Source organism: Epinephelus moara, chromosome 4 (genome assembly GCF_006386435.1).
Source record: "Epinephelus moara isolate mb chromosome 4, YSFRI_EMoa_1.0, whole genome shotgun sequence".
Taxonomy (NCBI): Eukaryota; Metazoa; Chordata; class Actinopteri; order Perciformes; family Serranidae; genus Epinephelus; species Epinephelus moara.
Window position 1 is genome coordinate 10172459 of NC_065509.1, and position 20773 is coordinate 10193231.

At 39.3% G+C, this 20773-nt stretch overlaps 1 protein-coding gene across 1 annotated transcript in view; it reads left to right on the top strand.

The window, feature by feature from the left end:
• LOC126388997 (X-linked interleukin-1 receptor accessory protein-like 2) overlaps positions 1 to 20773 on the top strand; it is a 542632-nt gene that overhangs the window by 375098 nt on the left and 146761 nt on the right. Inside the window, exons 5-6 of the mRNA XM_050042414.1 lie at positions 6846 to 7032; positions 7119 to 7272. Of these exons, the coding sequence (XP_049898371.1) occupies positions 6846 to 7032; positions 7119 to 7272 (341 nt within the window). The remainder of the gene's footprint in view (positions 1 to 6845; positions 7033 to 7118; positions 7273 to 20773) is intronic.

The window sequence follows — 20773 nt, forward strand, 5'->3', positions numbered from 1 at the left end:
GCGCAGGTGCGCTGCACCCCCGCCTCGCCCGGTCTGCGAAACTAGAGCCCAGAGAGTTGAAGATAACTTGAGCTGACAGCTACGCTTGTTACTATGAGTGAAATAAAACCTCCAGGAAAAAGCCAATGCTTTATCAATACACCTGATCAGCTACATGTAAACATTTAGAAAAGTGATATTTCAATCTGCTCTGTCCGCAGTCTCTCATCCACCGCCGCCAATATTATGTTATAAACAGGCACAGAGAGCTTTCCATCTAATGGCAAATTGTTACTAACAAGCTAAAACAACAACAACTGTTTATGTCTCAGGGTTTAGCTCAGTTTGTCTTGTAGCTTAAAACTTACTGGTGGTCATGTGACCTGCAGGCAGTGACTCTCCTCAGCAGCAGAGAGGACAGGAGGACTGATACTGACTGATGTCTGTGTTCTTTATTCTTTCTACACTTCACTCAGTATTGTGATGTCAGGAATATGATTTATTTTATTGACATTTTTATTTTGTTTCCAGTGAGATATTAACTTCATATTGTGACTTTGCTGTTTTAATATTACTGTTGCTGCTCTACAAAAAATATTTAGTTATAAAATATTCAACTTTATTCCTGTTGTGAATTAATTTGTAAAAAAATAAGTAAAATAAAATAAAATAAAATAAAATAAATCATTGTAAATGTTACACTATTAGTTCTCTGAGAATCTCTTTCACATACTGGCAAAAATTGGTATTTTGAAAAAAAAAATCTCCAGTTGAATTAATATCTGATCGAATCAAATAGGAAATTCAATCGAATTGGGACCTCTTGAATCTAAATCGAATTGATTCAGGAAATCAGTGGCAATACCCAGCCTTAATATGCAGGTGTGGCCGGACCGGCTTACAACGTAACAGAGAAGTGTGGATTACAACACACGCAGAGGGAGCTGGACTTCATTCTCAGTTCAGGACACCATTATTCTACTATAGCTTTACATTGCAAATAGTGGTTTCTGATGTATATTAATGCTCTGAATGTTGCATACAGAACCTTTAAAAGATGTTGCACATGTTTTTGAAGCCCAAAGTTTGCATTTATATGGACACCTTACACTGTTCATGGCTGCCCTGTCTGGACAAATTAGCTCCCCTATCTAATCAATTGTGTGCTGGCAAATCACACTGAAGAATGTAAAATCAAGGAGGAATATTGAAAATAAAGCTGTTGGCAAGGAAGATAACAAATTGATTACTAACATCTTTGATTTCCAGAACCAAAGTTCTTCTTAGAAAAAGCCAATTAAAGGGGAGCTCCACATCATGTGAAAACTTTATGAAAATGCACTGAAAGTGCTGTGATATTCAACACATCCAGGAGATGTTTGGGATGCAGTTTTACTTTCTGATATCTCCTCTGTCTTTTACTTATCTGCTACTGCTTTAATTAGTGGTTTCCTATATTTCCCAGAATTTCACAGAGGCCATGAACTTATTTTAATCAAGCGTGGGAGGAATATAATAAGGTGAAAGCTAGTTGAAATCTGTTGGATATGCATTTTTAGTCACTGTATTCTCTTCTCCCAATAATCCCAAATATATTCACAGTTGTATATTACTTGTATGCCTAATTGGCAATAGAAAAATTGGCTATCAATGTCAATATTTCAGGTGAAAAGAGGCTTTTTATCAGTTAAGTAGGCTGCAGCATAGCAACAAAATGTGCAGCTCTTGCATTAAATACTCTTGTGTCTTTTACTTCAGGGCCATTTTACTAACTGAAGCATTTAAATGCATTCCACACAGAGCCACGTATGAATACGCACCCACACACAGACACACAATTTGCATCCGTTAGAGGTGCACAGCATGCGCTAAATGCTTCTGACACAGCGTTTGCATTGCGGTCTAATTGAATCGTCATGTTTATGGTGAGATATGCATAATACATTTGTCTTTACGTAGATGCTGTTTATATCGTTTAGTGTTAGGCCTCTGCTTTCTGGGTTGGACAGGCAGAGGGGGAGAGACCGTGACAAAGGCTGATACAATAGTGTAAAAGAGACGGGACGCAGCAGGAAGAGAAACAAGAGGAAGCTGTTTTAGTTCTCCCTTTTTTTAGTTCATCTTGGTTCAATGTGTGTTCCTGGCATGAACGTATAGAACAATATCATCAAAGCAACGAGATGAAAGAATGTTTTAACATAAAATCCCTTTCAGCTCTTGGATGCGTGAGTGTGTTTGTGTCAGTGCCTTTGCGAGGGAGGATCTGAATTGCTTTGAATTAAGATATTTCATCACATCAGAATCGATAGTGCATGTGGAGGTTTACCACATGATTCATGATCCACATACATATTTCAATGAACAAAATAAATTGTATTACTTACAAGCAACGGTTTTACACCCTCCTATACATCCTGCTGCTCCAGTGTGGGATTATGGACAGCATGCCAGCATCACAGTATCAAAAGAGGCGTGACAGGTGTGACATGTAACACCACAGCATAGGCCTCTAGTGTGACCTATAACATATCCATCAGCAGCGCTTTATAAACAATAGCAATGGCATAACATGGCTAAAACAATCATTTACCCTCTCTGTTATTTGGCACCTGGTCTCATTCTCTGCGTGGAGGGTAAAAAGCTTTCTGACCTCTTTGTTTTCCCAATTTGCAAACATTTTCTGCTGCTGTTCTTCTTTTCTTTGAGTTAGCCACTAACTGCTATCAGCTACTTTTTAAACCTCCCACGGCTGGTTGCACACGTAATATGTCATTAAAACATCACACCTGTGTTGCCCATGATCTCATCCTGCCTGCTATCCCTTTTATATAGACATCGTTTCAGCGCTTAAAGGCGAGACAACTGTCCCCCCATTCTGTGATTGTACCATTTATACAGAACGGCAAGGTGGCATAATGATGTAAAATTCCCGCCTTGAGGAGGCAGTGTAAAAGGAGCTATTGATCCTTTGGACCCCTTGGGGATCCCCTGTAAAAATGGCATTGACAGATCTTCAACTTTTAAAATTATTGTGGAAACCTATTTACATATCAGATACAGAGCAAAATAAGCATGCATTTGAAGTTATGTTTTTGGCCATCTTGTGGATATAAGTCTAATATTCACTTTCTTTTTAGTGCTTTTTGGGCTCCACTAATTCTTGAGAAGAATATCAGGCAAGGTGATAAATGCTTCATGTTGTTTACCAGCTTGTTGCTAACACTGTCTGTCTGTGATTCATTTCAAATATCATCATGCAGCCATCCAATCCATTGCTAAAATAGACATTTCATAACTGTTCCTTTAGGTCACCTTACCAGGAAGAATTTGAGGGTCAACAGCCTGCTTGTCACACTCATTACCTATAAACACAAGGATAGCCAAAGGAGTTCCAGTTGGTTTTGTTTGGCACTTTATTTCATTTTCAGTCAAAACGGATGCATTTAGTTGGTACGTCTTTCCAGGTTTTGGTAATGTAATTACTGGCATCTAAGAGCATACCATGTGTGGTTCCACAGATGCAGGTTGTTGAATAAGACTGTAAAAAAGGGTAATTTATTTGTTCATTTGTCCGCCTCTCACATTGTTGGTTTTTATTCATTGTTTTCACAGTTTGTATTGACAAAATTAATACTGGCTGTGATGTGGCACACAAAGAATTCTAGATAAATGTGAAGGGTTCATAAAAGGCTAGATGACGTGTGTGAGACAAAGGGATAGATGAGAGAGAGAGCCACACGAGCATACAAGAAAAGGTAACTGAATCACTGGAGGAGAAAACAAGATGCTGTAGGCTGGAGATAGATTGATGACGAAGAGAGGAACTGAAAGATGGATGGATGGATAAAAGGCTTTCCAGGCCTCTAGTTCAATGCTCAGTGGTCTTGGTTAGGTCAATGCTTTAAAAAAAAAAATCTTTGTGTCCCCTGTATGACACACACACACACACACACTCGCACACACACTGCACTGATGGGATAAGTGGTTAAGATCCACTTAAATGAGAGGTTATAGTTAGGGGACAATGGGTGAGTCCTGTGTGTTTGTGTGTGTGGGAGAGAAAGAAAGAAAGAGAGATCAATGAGGTCTTTTGTGTCTAGAGGTGAACTTGAGAGAACACACACAGCAAGGCCTACACACACACGCACACACACACACACACACACACACACACGAAACAATTACTATCACCTTGAACAGATTTTAGGACCGCAAATCCAGAATGATGTTGAAAACACCTTGCGTCACACACATCATAACAGACTTCAAAGTTTGTTCTTTTTTATTTCATTAGATGATTAGGCTCAAGGCTCATACTGTCACAAGTAACATCATAACACCAGGATGCAGTGCATTATCTCTATCCTTCAACATTGCTACAATAAAAACAACTCACAATTTCTCAACACAGTTCATGGAGCCTGCCCGTCTTGTAAACTATTGTTTCAGCTCTTTTCTTGCACACATGATCCATGTCAGAGCTGCATCTTAATTGGATCAGGTGTGCAAACACAAGGCAGAAGTAAACCTTGCAGAAAAACTAGGCCTCAAAATGGGGTTTAGAAACACTGCATCTGTCTCTAAAATAATATTTCATCATGTATTTTTTTTATTTGGAGTCATATCTCTGGGTACCTCATGAATGTAAGTCCAATATTCGCTCTATTGTAAGCAATAACAAAGGGAAATATCTGACTTTATAGCTGCTAAATGGTCCACTATGTCCACCTGCTAGTTGCTAACTTATGTCTGCTGTTTGGCTGTTTTTTTTTTTGTTTTTTTTTTAATAGCTTGTTAAAAAAACACAAACATACAGAAAAACAGCTGCAAACCAGAACAAAGCTGAAAGATGATAGCACGGTATGTAGAGCTAACAAAAACGACCAAAACAGGTGATAATTGTTGATAAGTGTTTGTCCCAATCACGTAGTGTTACTAATTTAATCCATTGCCAACAAAAACATAGATTAATGTACCTTTAAATGTATTTCCTAAGGACCAAAAGGGAAAAAAAGAATTAGCCTAATCCTTGAAAAAAGCTACACTCTGGTTTGAACGGAAAATAGTCACAAGCTACTCTGTTTTGTTGCAAATATAACTACTAGCTTGTTTTGTACCCAAATTAGCAAGTAGTTACTCTGTTCTACGAAATTTAGCTACTAGCTACTCTCTGTTTTGTACCAAATGTAACTACAAGCTACTCTGTGTTTTGTACCAAATATAGCTACTAGCTACTCTGTGTTTTGTACCAAATATAGCTACTAGTTAGTCTCTTTTGTACAAAATTTAGCTACTAGCTACTCTCTGTTTTGTGCAAAATTTTTCTCTGAGCTACTCCCTGTTTAGTATCAAATCTATTAGCTAATCTCTGTTTCATATCAAATTTAGCTATGAGCTACCCTCTATTGGGTGCTAAATTAAGCTATGAGCTACTTTTTGTTTTGTATCAAATTTAGCCACTAGCTACTCTCTGTTTTGTACAGGTATTAGCTACGAGCTGCTCTTTTTAAAGCCTAATTTAGCAACAGGCTACTCTCTGTTATGTACCCAATTTAGCTATTAGCTACGGTCTGTTTTGTACCAGATTTAGCTATTAGCTAGTCTACTGGCTACCGACTTTGCTGTGAAGCTGAAATTACACTCCCAAAGAGTAAGTCATGACTACTGATTACGTTAAACGTAATTGCAAACATTTTGTCAGCATTTGATTAGCACTAGCATATTGTAAGCAATTAAGGCGCTGTCAGGATGTCATTATTCACTACATTAGCTCTGGTAGATTTAGCTCTGTCAAATGCTTGTGCAGTGTATGGGATGAAACAACTGAGATCTACCATTTACCAAATGTAGGAAAATGAGGGCTTAATGTACCTCCTTCAATATCAAAACATCTCCCTCACCAGGAAAGCACAGGTGTAAATACAGGTAAGGCAATTAACGATGGCTGTCATGGCTTGCTTGGACACTTGAATAAACCAGCGCCACCATTGTAAATGTAATTAGCAACACCTGTGCTTTTCAGTCGCATGTCATGGTAGGAAAAGTCAACTATGGATAAAGGCCCATGGAGTTTGATGACATAATTCCAACCTAGTTGCTTAACAATGATTGGCTTTTTTTTTTTTTTTTATACCCAAACAATGACAGAGGATCCATCTGTAGGCTCTGATTTAAGCACCTCTGGCTCTGTGCTCAGCTTCGATTGGCATCAGATTTAACAACTTTACTTATAGATGAAGTGAGCACAGTTAGTCAGCTTTGTGCATTTGGTTAACAATGGATTACAGTAATGATGAACACCAAGATTTTTTTCTTAAAATTAGAAATTACTGGCCATTTAATGAAACCAAATACCAACATTTACCCTTTGCCAAACGGACAAACCCTGACATTTTAAACCTCAACGGGGAAGAAGACTGATCCTTCAAAACAAGCCTTTCTGGACAAAATAGGTTAGATACAACAAATACTCCATTGCGCAGACATTGCCTAAAGATGTACCTTTACAGAGTTTCATTTTTTTATGAAATTGTGTTTTGTTTGTGTGTGTTAGAGGTTGCACAACCCATAATTTCTTCTGGGCGCCAATTCCTTCAATGTTGTCAAATAAACACTGAGATGTCAGAGGACCTATAATTTCACCAAAATACCCACAACAGTGCCAGACAATCCACCCAGCATTTTCACCATGAAAACAGCTCTTACATTGTGTCACACAGAGTTCCTGTTTTGGACAAATGGAGGAATGACTCATGCCACTATTGTTGACTCTTGAATGAAAAAATTAAAGTTTAAATATCTGCTTTTGTCAGTAGAGGAACATGATGATTTTTTTTCCTCCAACAATGTGTTTGTAATCTCTTCAGGAACTCGACATACTGCATGAAAGTGTCCATGTCGATGACCGTGGAGGAGAGTGACGAGGGTAAATGCTTCAGCAGCAAAATCCGACATTTGGAGAAAGCTGAGATAACCCATAGCAAAATGATCAACTGTCCTGATATAGAAGACTATTTGGCCCCGTACAAGCAGCCACAGATGACTTGGTATAAGGTACGACACAAGCAAACAGTTTAGAGTAACATTACCTAAGTATACTGCAGACTGTTGTACTTGATCTTTCTGTGTTTCTTTATCAGGAGTGTGAACGGGTTGAATGGAGAAGCTCCATCACTGTTAACACTACACACATCTGGATTCCTGAGGTGGAGGAAGGTGACGGGGGAAATTACACTTGTGAGTTACAATATGGATCCAGACTGGTGCGGCGGACAACACAACTCAAAGTTACAGGTAGGACACGGGGCATAGATGGATAGATGGATGGTCACACACATACATGCATATGCACGCACACATATGCATGCACACGCACACACACACACACACACACACACACACACACACACACACACACACACACACAAGTCCATCTATACTTAAAATTGGATTCGTGTATGATGACATTTAATGACGTTATTTGTTAAATTCCTCTTGTGTTTTAATTGTTTAGTTTGTTGTATAGCACTTTTTAAGTGTGTTTTGAAATGTGCTATATGAATAGAGTTTATCCATTACTGTTATTATGAATTCCCCCCACAGACATATTTTATACTTAAACCAATACTCATATTTGAACATGGTTTTCCTCAATTTTTTTAGTTAAAAATAGGCTCCCAAAAAGGGCTGTAAGCAGATCTACTCATTCTCCCTCATTGAGAAATTCTGGACTTATCCACCCCAGCGACTACAGCTGCTGGTCGTAGCTAAAGATTTTGTTTTTTCTTCTTGATTTTCAATTTCTCCAGCACTGTTGGCGCTTGGTTGACTAGTGAAAGAGCAGTGCGCATCAAGGTGGCTAGCATTAGCGTGAGAGGAAACATGAGAGACATTTGGTCATATATGTTGGAGCCTCGGTCAGACCCAGACTCAGATGAGGAATCTGTTGTGCACCAAATTGTTGTAGTTAGCATCTTGTATTTGTTTATGGTTTTGTGTGCTTGTTAGCTTGTAGTCTAACTGGCAATGACTGACACAGCATTTGTTTTTTCAAACATACAATTTTACCTGCTACGATGGCGTTTTTGGTAGATATTAGAAGCAAGCTCCAGGGTCCAGTTTACCTCTGAAAACTGCACACTGTTGTCAACACTTTCACAATGCGAATGCTAACTTTGTCTCTCTGAACTGACAAGTCTGCTCTGCCCTGGAGGTTTCAGGTTTCTTTGCTTATGTTATGTCAAAATTTGTTCCCCAATCAATATGTCTTTCCTGTTTTAGATAGCGATTTGCTTTTGTATCAGTGATGTAGCTGGCCCAGCATACATTTGTACTTCAGATTATAGAAGAGTGCACAGACATCATCCCCTTCAGTAGAAGAATGTAAAAACACCTCTTAAGTGTCAAACTTTGAACAGATACAAGTCAGGTTCAGACATTTTAGGGGGCATAAACACAAGAAAAACACCTGTTTGAGTGGAGGGGGACTTAAAGCATTGTGGTTTGAGAAATATCAGTAATTATAAGATATGGAAAGAAAACAAAATGCATTTGAAGTACACATTTAAGAAAGCAAAAAGTGTTTTGGCATGCAATGGCAACATGAGAAGAGCAGATATCCTCAATACCAGAAATTATGACTTAAAGTTTATTGAATTTCAAATTTTTCAACAACACCAAACCACTTCAAAAGGCAAAAATAACAAAGTATGCAAACAACACCAGACAGAAGACAGGGGAAAAAAACGATAAGGATGGGCTTATACTAATAGATAAAATAGAAGCAAATAACCTTATGATAAAAACAATAAACTGAGGGAAATCAAATAACAGTATTAACATGACATGTAAGTAAACTTGTCAGATTCCATTTATTAAATTCCCACTCACAGTCCATAAAAGGTAAGTGTCAAAATAGTATCCATGTAATAATGTCCGTATAGATATTTATTTCAGCTGCGCCATTGCCACATCCACCCTCCTCCATTCATTACAATCCCAACAAGAGCTGTAAGCACCATGGACAAAATGTTGCTGTAATCACTCCCCCTATGTTCAGACAAGTGTGTTCACTGGCCCCCCTGTAGTGAGTGGAACCGCAGAAACATCCCCTATTTATTATTATATTTTTCTACCTCATTTATCAGGCTATAGGATACTCTCTCAAAAGCTGCCACTTGCCTATTTCTGAGATCCATTCTTGAAATAATGGGCCATCTACAGCTTTCCACTTTCTCATTATCATCTGTTTACCAATCATAATGCTGTTCTGAATCCAATTTGCTAGGGTTATTACAATGTGGTCACAGGTTGAGGATTTCCAAGTATGTATACACCAGGACACTTAATGCCAGAAATAATGTATGGTGTCTTTCTGCATGGATTGGTGGATTGATCAATGAAAAATGGGATGGGATAGGGACTGATACCATGTGATGACATGAGTTGGAGCAGGACACTCCACGATAGAATGAGAAAGCATTGAATGGGCATGAACATGACAGGGGAGGATAGGATTGGATAGTAAGGGACTGATGATAATAAAATTACGGCAAGCCTCTAGTTACTGAACTGGACCTAAGAAACTTTCAGGAGACCCTCTCCAGAGGAGCTTAGGCTGCAGTCCTGCTCATAAAGGGTCAGGAGTTCATATATCTATTTGGGGCTACGCCTAAATTCTGAAAGCCAGTGAAGGGAGGCTAAAAAAGAGGTGATTTGGCCATGCTTGTTTGTATTTGTTAAGCTTCTTACTGCTGCGTTGTGGAGCAACTGCAAACGAGAGAGAGAACTCTGGCATAAACATGAATAAATTAAGTAACAGTGTATAACTCTTGCCAGGTCAGGAGATTAAACATTTCTCTCATGTTTTTTTGAATGGAGAAAGCAGGGCTACACAACCTTGATGACTTGAACGTCATAAAACTGAGGTCAGACTACCAGGTAACATTTTTGGACAACTGCCATGGTTATTAGGATTGCACTGAATGGTGTTAGGGGGACTGAATAATGTGATCTTCTGATTTATTGTCATTTAGCTGCCCATTTAGTCTTGTCCAGGTTGTCAGTGACAGTAACAGGATTGCAAATTTGTGGACTTAAAAATGAGCCCTGTGGCACACCACTAGTGAGAAAGGCGGTAGAGAAAGATGAATGACCAAGAGTAATAGTGAATGTTTTGTATTTTTCCTCTGTTCTATGATGGGATATGATGAAATGGTTAGAGACAAGACAGATAGGACCGAATGGGGTCTGTCAACTACTGCTTGACATGTGAAGTGGAAAGGCACTGGGTGTCCATTGGGCACACGCAGACCATATATGCCAACAGAATTTGGGCATGAATTCAATTGTTCTTATTTTACAGAATTGATGAATTATATGTGCATTGGTTTCTGCTAAACTAGCTACCATCAGAGAAAAAGAGTGGACTTAGACCATTGCAGGAATATGTACTCTGCCTGCTTTTAATATACAATGGATGTCTCAGTGACTCCAGAGCATCCATTATTTTGACAGATGCCTAGACTCAGCAATACATCATTCATCATTACTACAGCACTTTTAAAGTTTCCTTTTTGCACAATACAACTCTACCCTAAAACAACCTAGTGCATTTGCATTCATGGCACCATTTTGTGTATTTGTATTTGGTCTATTTGCTTTATTCCCCGATTAAACATAAATTGTTTCAAGCTTCAGCGGCTTTTGACTTAACTTTGATTCGGCAGTAACATCTGCACTTTGCTGTTAGGAGTTAAAGCCGACTTCCATCTGCACTTTTGTGCTCTGTGTGTGTGTGTGTGTGTGTGTGTGTGTAGGGGGAGGCTGCAGTCTCTTTGATTGTATGCACATGCCTGCTTGTGTTTTGTTGTTATGCCATGTGCAATATGCATATTGGTGTCTGTGAGCAATGACAACATAGTTTGCTGATTTTCTATGACACACACACACACACACACACACTCACACACACACTGTAACATGCACTCTGCCTTTGCTTAACGCATTTAGACACTGTTTGGTAGTGCTTGCCCTCACATACACACACACAAACTGAGTGATTTACTACTCTGACATAATGTGATGTGCCATAATAAGCAGCATAGAGTGAAAGTGGATATGCCTTGAACAATATCCTTTTAGAGAATGCTGTCTTGCATTTAGTGCTCTATATCTCTTATATTTTGAGTCCCAGAACCAAAGTCAGAGTCTTGTTTCATCTTATACTTTGTGCTGCGGTTCAGATGTACAGCAACCTTTTGTTGAGTATAGTCGGTATGAACAGGCATTGCTTCATTTGTCAAAGAATTATTCAGAACCACTTTTCCTCAGCTCCCTTCATCTACTCTCCTGTGGAGGAAGATAACATGGGAAATCACATTTTCTCACCGTGACTTTATTGTGTGAGCACTGTTAAGAAAATAGTTCCTGTTGGTTCCCATGTTGAGTTTTCACATTGGGACATCTCTAAGATTGTACCTAAAGCAGTGCTGAACACTGTGATCAGATATGATTTTCTTTCTCCTGCACACGTAGCTTGACTGTGTATTATTAAAGACAGCAAGAGCTTAAAGGATGGGATGAGTATAAGAACATCTTAAGTTAAAGTGAGTGCTACAGAGAGGTTTACAGTACTATAGAGTTGTGTTTTGTGAAATGAAATACAGAAAGATGAATTTTCACCATTGACCATTACTAACACAATGCTGTTCATATATAAAACAATTACAACCTTCCAAATAACATAGCAACATAGCCAAAAGAACATATTCCAGCAATGAAAGCAAATATGTCATAGAGAGAAACTGGGGTGTAATGTTCTTGCAGTCTCTTTCTCAGAGGATTCGAATTTTAGCATCAGAAGTAGTCAGATTAATCTATATGTATGTTTAGCATTGGCACAAAATATAATGTAACTAATAACATTTTTGGCATTCAACCCACTCTTTTTGTCAATACAGATTTTGAATTACGTATCAATCAGCCTGTCCTCACTACCAACTTGTAAAATATCAACACTTGGCAGTAGCCTTCGGCAACAGTTACCAACACACCTAGCCCCCTTAAGCTTCTGTATGCAAATGCAGCAGGCCATGTCATTATTTGATGCTCTGAACAACTGCCGTAGTAAAGAGCAACAAAGTCGGAGTCGGGCTGGCAGTAGGGTTGGTGGATGGGTCAAACAAACACAGGACTTTCACCCAGGAGTCCAATGCTTGTGGGACCTGGGTACAAAAACAAAAATCAATAGTGAGTTATTTCAACAACACAGCGTAGTATAGCACTTGATGTCTACCATGTAACGTTTGTAACATACATCACCTTCGCAAGACTTAATTATTTTAACCCTTTAACCCTAACCATTTTTTTCCTAAACCTAACCACCTGCATTTGTTGCCTGGACCTAAGAAACCTAAGAGTTACTGAAGATTGAAGTAAACCTACATTCGAAGGTTTTTTTTTTTTTTAAAACAAGACTGTATGCATTTAATGAGCGGAAACTGTATATTTCCTATGAACGCAGAAGTTATTGTCATGTTGTGTTGTGCTGAGCATCCAAAAGTGACGCTAGAGGGATACTTATAGCATCATAGTTTGACGTGTAGGGCCTTGACCAAGCGTCAAGTATTTGATGAGTTGAGAATGAGCATGTGTTGATCAAACAATGCAGATGCCAAGGTGACACAATTCAACAAATTCCAGGTACCTGAAGTCAGGAAGAGAATCATGGTGTAGAGGATAAAAATAGACGAGAACGTACTGATTGCTAAAGACAGGGTGTGGGTACATCTCAAGCTCCAAGGGAAAACAAACTATGCTAATATGTTCAAAGACATTTATGATGTCATCAGTCTGAATTTACATAGCGCTGTAAATTATCAGGTTTGCTCATTGTGACTGTGTTGTTTTATCATCATGAGGAACAATACTGAAATAACCTACAACAGTTTGATTGTTCTTAACATACATTGATAAGTTTATGTCCACCCTCCATGATAATCCTGTGTTGATTTGAAGTCTTCATCAGATGAGTTACAGAAATGAGCAGGGAAGCAAACTAACATATGGGGGCAGACAGACTAACTCAGTGATGCAATATCAGCATGAATGAACCAAGATATGTGTGTGTGTGTGTGTGTGTGTGTTTGTTTGTGTGTGTGTGTGTGTGTGTGTGTGTGTGTGTGTGTGTGTGTGTGTGTGTGTGTGTGTGTGTGTGTGTGTGCGCGCGCGCTTGTGAATGTGTGTATCTGTGAGTGTGTGTGTGAGCCTGATGCTACACACGCTAACTGCTGTGAGGCCAATTTATCTCGTCCTGTTTAGGAAGCCAGAATATCTCCCTGACTCTTATTACTTTCCTTCCTCATTCAGCCTCTCTCTCCACTCCTCTCTATATTTGTCCACATTTAGATCTTTGACTCTTCCTGTCTGCCTCTTTTCTCTCCATTTCCACACATACACACAGAGCTTAGGGCCAATTCTCTGGCCATTCCAGGTCAATGCTCATGACCCATGGCAAGATTTGTGTGTGTCTGAGTGCATGTATGAATATATAAGTGTGTGTGTGTGTGTGTGTGTGTGTGTGTGTATCTGCGAGTGTGTGCATCTTTGACATCTGACTAGCTGTAAAAGAAAACAGAGAGATTTGTGTAAGATTTACTCCATCATGGCCCTTCAGCATTTGTTGTTGTGAAGGATCCATCTATCTCACGTGGTGGAAACAAGGATTTCTTCAACTTCAGCTCAGCATTTCTGACAACACGCTTCCACTGTAAGTGATTTTCAGCGAAACCAGCCCCTAAGACATCTGTCAGTGTGTGCCAGGCCTCGGCTAAACATCTCTGTCCTTGATCCTGTAGTTAGGTCTGTGTCTCTTGGCAGCAGGTTTTATCGCCGTGCTTTCAACATTAAATGGAGATTAAAGTAAAGACACAGGCAGAGCCTGCAGATCAGCTGCTGGCTATGATGTTGATTCCAGCAAAATACACTTAGCTGAAAAGAAGTGCTGGAAATAGACCCAAAGTTGGCTGTGAGATTGAGGAAAAACCTGCAATAGGGAGGATATGTTCTAGATGTCACACTCTCAGTGTGCTTCATTCAAAGCTTCTTACCATTACTTTTTAAACATTTACAGCTTTTAATTAACCGCTGCACCCGAGGGAAGTGTACACTTTGTAAAGCTGGGGTAATCACTTGTGTTTACGAGGCTGTTTCTTACTGTCAATTCTTCGCCTTAGGATATTCCTGGGTCTAGACTAACTGTGCAACATCAGGGCTCACTGGAGGCAATTTCAGGTACTTTAACATGGAAACAGACAACTTTTAACTTTTCCCCCCAAGCATTTCCAAGTGGTGTTATTGTTGGTGCTGCTGTCACAAAGACAACCAGATCATTTTTCCTATCCCTCAGAGCCTAGCAACTACCAGTGACAGGACACGCTGTGTTTTGTTTGCAACAGTTACTTCTGTTTCTCCAAAGTCCACCATTTACACTACTGTGAAGAAAACGTACAGTAATACACTTTGGTAACTGGGGATAGCTACCTATTGCTACCGGGGGGAAAAAAGTGCTATCTTCTTCCTGTTTTGGCTGTTCAGTTGTTGATGCACTTCCTTTGTGCAGTAAATTGAGCCTTAATTTTCTCGGGAGATCTTACACGGTGACAGACAGAAGTGCATAATGAAAGTGAGGCCTACAGGGAAACAATCTAAACGTTGATGGGGTCATCATTCTTTCATTACATTGAGCAACATTTACTTCATAATAATAAGTTAAAGTTAAAAAAAATCCACTTCAAGTAACAAAAGCCAGTAATTGTCATACCCGAGCATTGCAGCCTGAAACTACAGGGACTAAACTGTAACACTGGGAATATAACGAGCTGTACCTGAAGCTGGGTATACTGGATTGAGTCAGGTGACTAACCATACAGGGCATCAGTCTGTGATTCGTAAAGTGCAAGCAAATGATATATTTGAAAAACCCCTACAATGTAACTGTAAGTTTGAGATGACCCTTATTATAAAATACCCCCCTTTTTTTGCAAAATAAATTGTTTTCTTTCATAAAAATAAAGCATGAAATATCTCCATCAAAGCAGAAAGTAAATCCCACATTTGTGCAGCTTGTCTGTCAGTCATTTATTCACACCTTCTCTTGTCAGGCTTTTGGAAGCATTCTAAATTATTTTCTCTGCCTGTTATCATTTTTCTGACTGTCTTTTTGAGCTCTGCATGGTGACACTCGGTGACACCGGTGATTCTTGGCCGCTTGACAGATGATTCAGTCCCAGTCTGTTACTGCACCAAAGATGGCGGGAGACACTTTTGACTCATTTGAAGTAGTCAGGAATTCATTTCCTCTGTGGCAGCAAAACACATCACAGGAGCCGTCAGAAACTCCTGGAGGTTAAACTAGGCTGATGAAACACTTTTAGGACTAACTCTAAAATCACACTTTAAACCTGCTTGCGAAGCACTATTAAGGCTACTAACAACACCTAATGCAAGACTGTGTCGGAGCTCTCGCCATTTGAAAATGCTTAATCGTCTAATACTTGAAAATAATACAACCCACAACTTTTCAAATGTGATATTTTGAAAAGCAAATCTTTTATTCATGCCAAAATGGTATTATGGATGAGAATACAAAAAGTGAACCGGACCCAGTAGCAGCTACTACTGTCAAAGCCACAATGTGTCTTCAGCATATTTTAAGTGGTTTTAACGGCATGCATTTTAGTTTTCAAACATATTTAACAATCCTGGTTCAACTTGTCTATCTGTTGCCTTCAGCCCATTCATGGTGGTTTCCCCAGGACATTATTGTGGAAGAAAGGGGGAGGGGTAGCCTGTCATTGCTGGACTGTTTCACAAATTTAATCAGTCTGGATCATCTTAGTTCATTTTGGATTTCCAAGAGGCTTCATCTACAGGCAAAGACCAAAATGCCTTTGGATGTAAGTTGGGGCGGTGCTTGGTCTTTTTTCAAGCACAAAAAAATGTCAGCTTGGTTGCAAACTTTCTTCAGTTACAGCTAAGTACACTAAAATGTGTTTCTGAAAACATTTGAGGCGGGGAATAGACAATGCAGTAACAGAATCTTGATTGATATTTCATCAGTGCTGCCTGGTTTGACAGTTTGATCTGAGTTTTGTGAGCCTGATGCATTGAGCTGGACGGAGCAGGCTGGACGCAGTTACAATCAAACAGAGTGGTGAAATGTGTGACGTGACTTTTCAAATTTGGACTGATAACACTCCTCTGTCAACACGCCCCATATTAGATAAACTGTTGTAGTTTGCCTGGCCCAGTGCGGGATGGCTGGAAATCTGTCTGAATGGAAGGGGGACCAGACGCATCTGCCCTACAAAATGAACCTGAGCTTGCAGATTCGTCTGGTTCACAGGCCATAGGGGAGGAGTGTAATGACGTTTGTTACTGTCTGCTGCTGTCCTTTTTTGATACTACAGCTAGAAGTTGCCATAGTCAGAAAGCTTCACATCCTGTGCATACAGGCTTTAAAATATACAGATCTGGCTCAGTGGTATACAACAGAAAATTTGATTAGGCTCCATTAAAAAACAATTACAATGAATTGAAATGTTTGTGCACGTTTTAGTTAATTGAAAATTCTTCTTAGGATCTCTGTAGATTACTACTATAGTTCTACTGCTTCTGGAGTGTATTGCTGCAACCATCACATTGTTTTTTAATTAGAATAATGCTTATATTTGCAAAGTCAAAGTCTGACCATGGGCTACTGACAATATCTGACACTTGTAAATGAATTACAGAATTCACACAAGGAAATGCTTACATTTCCTGCATTTTGAAAGTTAAAATAAACTTCTAACTACTACTGTTATTATAATTGATTGCTCTATGAAAATGTGTCTGTGTTGGCTGCTGTTTGGTTTTGGTTTGGCTCTGCCTCTTTGTGTGTGTGCACACATTAACATGCAGTTGTTAGTAATGCTGTGTGATCTCTCTGGTGATCACAGAGTACAGAGTCATATAGTATTACTGCTGTAGCCTGGGGGGGAATGGCCTCAGAATAGAGCGTACAGCGAGACACACACCAATGCATACACACACATAAACAAATGAAGCACACGCACGGTCCGCTGGGTAGAACGGATCTGATCAGGTCAGAGCAGGGATAAGTCAGGGTCAGTGGAGGAGAGGGAGAGAGGGAAAAGCACAAACAGAAAGAGCATTGGGATTCAGAAAACCAGAACAATGAAAAAGAAACAGGAAAAAATAGCTGAGTGAAATAAACGTAGGGAATTAACAATAAGTCTGGCTCTTGTCATTGTGAGCATGTTTGCATTCTGATGTTGGCATTAAGCTCAAAGCTCTGCTTAAGTACAGCCTCATAGAGCCGCTAGCACGGCTGTGGACTCTTCTAGTCTTGATTGATCTCAAGTTTCAAAGTTAGGCTGTAGGGAGAGATAAACTACAAAATGTAGATGAAATAGATGTAAGATGTAAATGAAAACTAAACTTAAAGATAAATAGACTGATAGAGCAAAAGGACAGAGAGATGTAGAGCTGTTAGTTACCCTAACACGTACTGGATTCAAGCTAGAAATGCAGTTTATGAAACATTAATGTTGAAACCAAAGACACATGGAACACGCTGCTCATAATTAAGACGTAAAAATAAATACAATTTAAATACAGTAAGAAGTAATGGAGAAGACGTTCATCCAACTTGAAAAATGGAATTAGATGAAATAATTGAAAATTGAAGGTTAATAAGACTAAAGAACAAAAAGCCAGGTGTGATCTCTGCACTTCATCCCTGATTTACATCATTATCTGAGGAATTATTCTGCTCTCTGAGATGATCAAATGACAGATTCTTAGAGAAAGTACTTTTATTAAAGGAAGTTCCTGCAGACAGACAAAGGGAGAGCAAGAAACAGACAGACTGAACTCTCTAATCTTGTTTTTATATCCGTCATGTCCCACAGTGAAGAGCACCATCAGCCCTGAGCTGCCTTCAGGAGTTATCTCCTACCTACTGCACAGCAGCTCTGTGTGTGTGTGTGTGTGTGTGTGTGTGTGTGTGTGTGTGTGTGTGTGAGAGAGGCTTTTTGTGTGTGTTTGCCCGCAAGCCTGCACGTACAAACAGGAGTAGGAGTACTTTGATGTATCTGAGGCTGTGTGTGTGCTCTTGTCTTTGAGTGTGTGTAGGGAGGAAATCAGAATGTGTGGACAGGTGGTTGTACTAGAAAATAAAAGTAAATGAAATGTAACACTGAAGACATATCGTGTTTTGATTTGAATAAGCTGTTCCTAATGTGACATCTACTAACAGACATTTACATGTACTGTAGTTACTGTAGTGGGAATCGGTTAAGTTAAGCCAAGTCCCTGCTGTAAGTAAAGCAAGACGACTCAGGCAATATGAAATTCTGATTATTTGGTCCAGGTTTGACCAGCCAAAAAGCTAATGAGTTTGTTAGACAGACTCAGTGAGCACATTTCTTTGTTGGTTTTATAGCGAAGGACAACATTGGATGTTGTGTCGCGTACGGAGCTGTAGTCTGTCTCAGTGTTGCTCTCTCTCACTGTCCTTATCCTTCATTACACCCTCCTCCTCATCATCATCATCATCATCCACCGTTCTCTTCCTTTTGGTATTCTGGTGAAGCCTGACTGGACTGAAGTAGGATGAGGTTGAAAGTATAACAGTCTAGTAGCGCGGTGCAAATTTGGTATCAAGGCTTTCTGTTTACTCTGGGTAAAAGGCACATAATGAATTTATAGTCTGTACTTCTGTCAGAGCTGTGCTGAGTCAAGGAGACATTAGAAAGATCCACTTCAAAACATCTGCATTCATTAAACCAACAATGATTTTTTTAGACATACACTACTGTTCAAAGGTTTTGAAACTCCTGACACAAAAGCTTGGATTGGTACAGTTAGGGAGCTGAGAGGATGACTCTATATTTGAATCGTCTTTCATGCTTTTAGGTTGTAGAAAGTCCTCTCTACAGAGAGATATTATTTTGTGTGAAGGGTTTGTTTTGTACATAGAGCACAGCTGTACAATGGATCAACCAGACTGACATTTGAAAGGGCAGACAGAGACAAAAATACCTCTGAGCAACAGTTCAATGAGAATTTAAGAAATCACCAGTCACTAGTAAAAGAAATTCGAAGCTTAAAATGAAAATGTGCACTGATATATATATATATATATATATATAGGAACAAGTTCCTGTTTCAGTGTCAACTGCACAGTAATGTCTAACACCATCTGGGATCAACAGGCAAAATGTTCCTTTGGTAAAACTCTTCTGCAAACTTCACAATAGACATAGAAGGTTATTCTAGGGTTAGGAATATCAGCTTGACATATTATGGACTGACAAATCACAGTTTAAACTTGTTCAGTCTAAGTACTGCGTAGACTGCAGAGGTCCCAAAGAAAAATAGCATCCCAAATTGCTCCGTTGTGGTTCAGTAATGATCAAGGGTCCCTTATGCTTTTCTGGACTGGAAAACAAATTCAAACTCAAAGGGTATTTGGGGGAAAGAAGTGGTTTCAACAGTATTCTCCCCTGTCATGCAGCATCGACTAAATGGACATTTTAATCACTTAATATTCTTTTTCTTTCGGGACCAAAACTCTTTCAAATGTAAATCATACATTTGATGTCTGAATTATGCAGTTTTTATCTTTGTTTAACTGGCTATTATTAAAGAAAAGAGGAAGAGCATTGATATTGAACAGATGATTCCAAACTCTCGAACACTTATGTATATGTTGCTGGCAGATTTGACTTTGATACAATTCCAACATTTCTTGCTCCTACTAGGCTTTTGACTGTGAAGTGAATGATTGGCATCCATCATAAAACTGTCAGTATGTGCCATGATGCATCTGGGGGTGGCCACATCCTGTAAACTTGTCAGAGACTGGCTGGTGGATGACTCAATCTTTTAACCATGCGCCCCGTGCAGTAGGCCATGAGCTCTTAGCCTAATTTCATTGTAGCAGTTTAGAATGTTTGCACTCTTTCAAAGTGCAGGAAAATCATGGCAATAATGAGTTAAGCTCATACTGTGTGTTTCCACTGCAATTCCAATGTGTTTCCAGTAACAGACTATGTTTTCATTGACAGCACCACAACTTAGTGACTGACACAGTACTTCAGAGCACATGAGAACTCAGTAACTTGTGTTGGTGCTAAGTTAAACTCTCTACAAAGGGTGGACAATCTAACGTGTTCTCACTTTAATCACTGAGGGCCGAATTCACAAAAGGATTGCGTGGCTTTTGCGGCCGCTAAACCGGTAAAAATTGAGCAAACAGATAGCGTCTAATTTACAAAGCACGCGCAGAGGGTGAAATGCTCCACTAACTGCGCTGCCAAGCAGATTGCGTCTCGGTGCTCCGGTGTTATTTGCACGTATTTAAATGAGGTAATATGCATATATTTGGCGGAAAAATTGACCCTTTCTATGCAAATGAGCCTCATTGATAAACAACGTCTAATTCACTAACACCAGCGCTAATAGCCACACACAGTTTGAGTGAAGTAAATAACGTCTTTAGAAAGTTGGTGCAAACTGGGCACTCCTCTGACTTTCCAGTGATCATGGCAGCAGTGATCGTCTGTTAAATCAGTCTATAAATAATATTTTGACATTATTATTATAATCATTATTACTTTAATGGCATCCGAAGATATTGATGCGTTTAATAGGTGACAGTCTGCAGTCGTTCTCAAAAGGCACTTCTGTCACGCACTTCAAAAGCAACTTTCAATAATTTATTTTA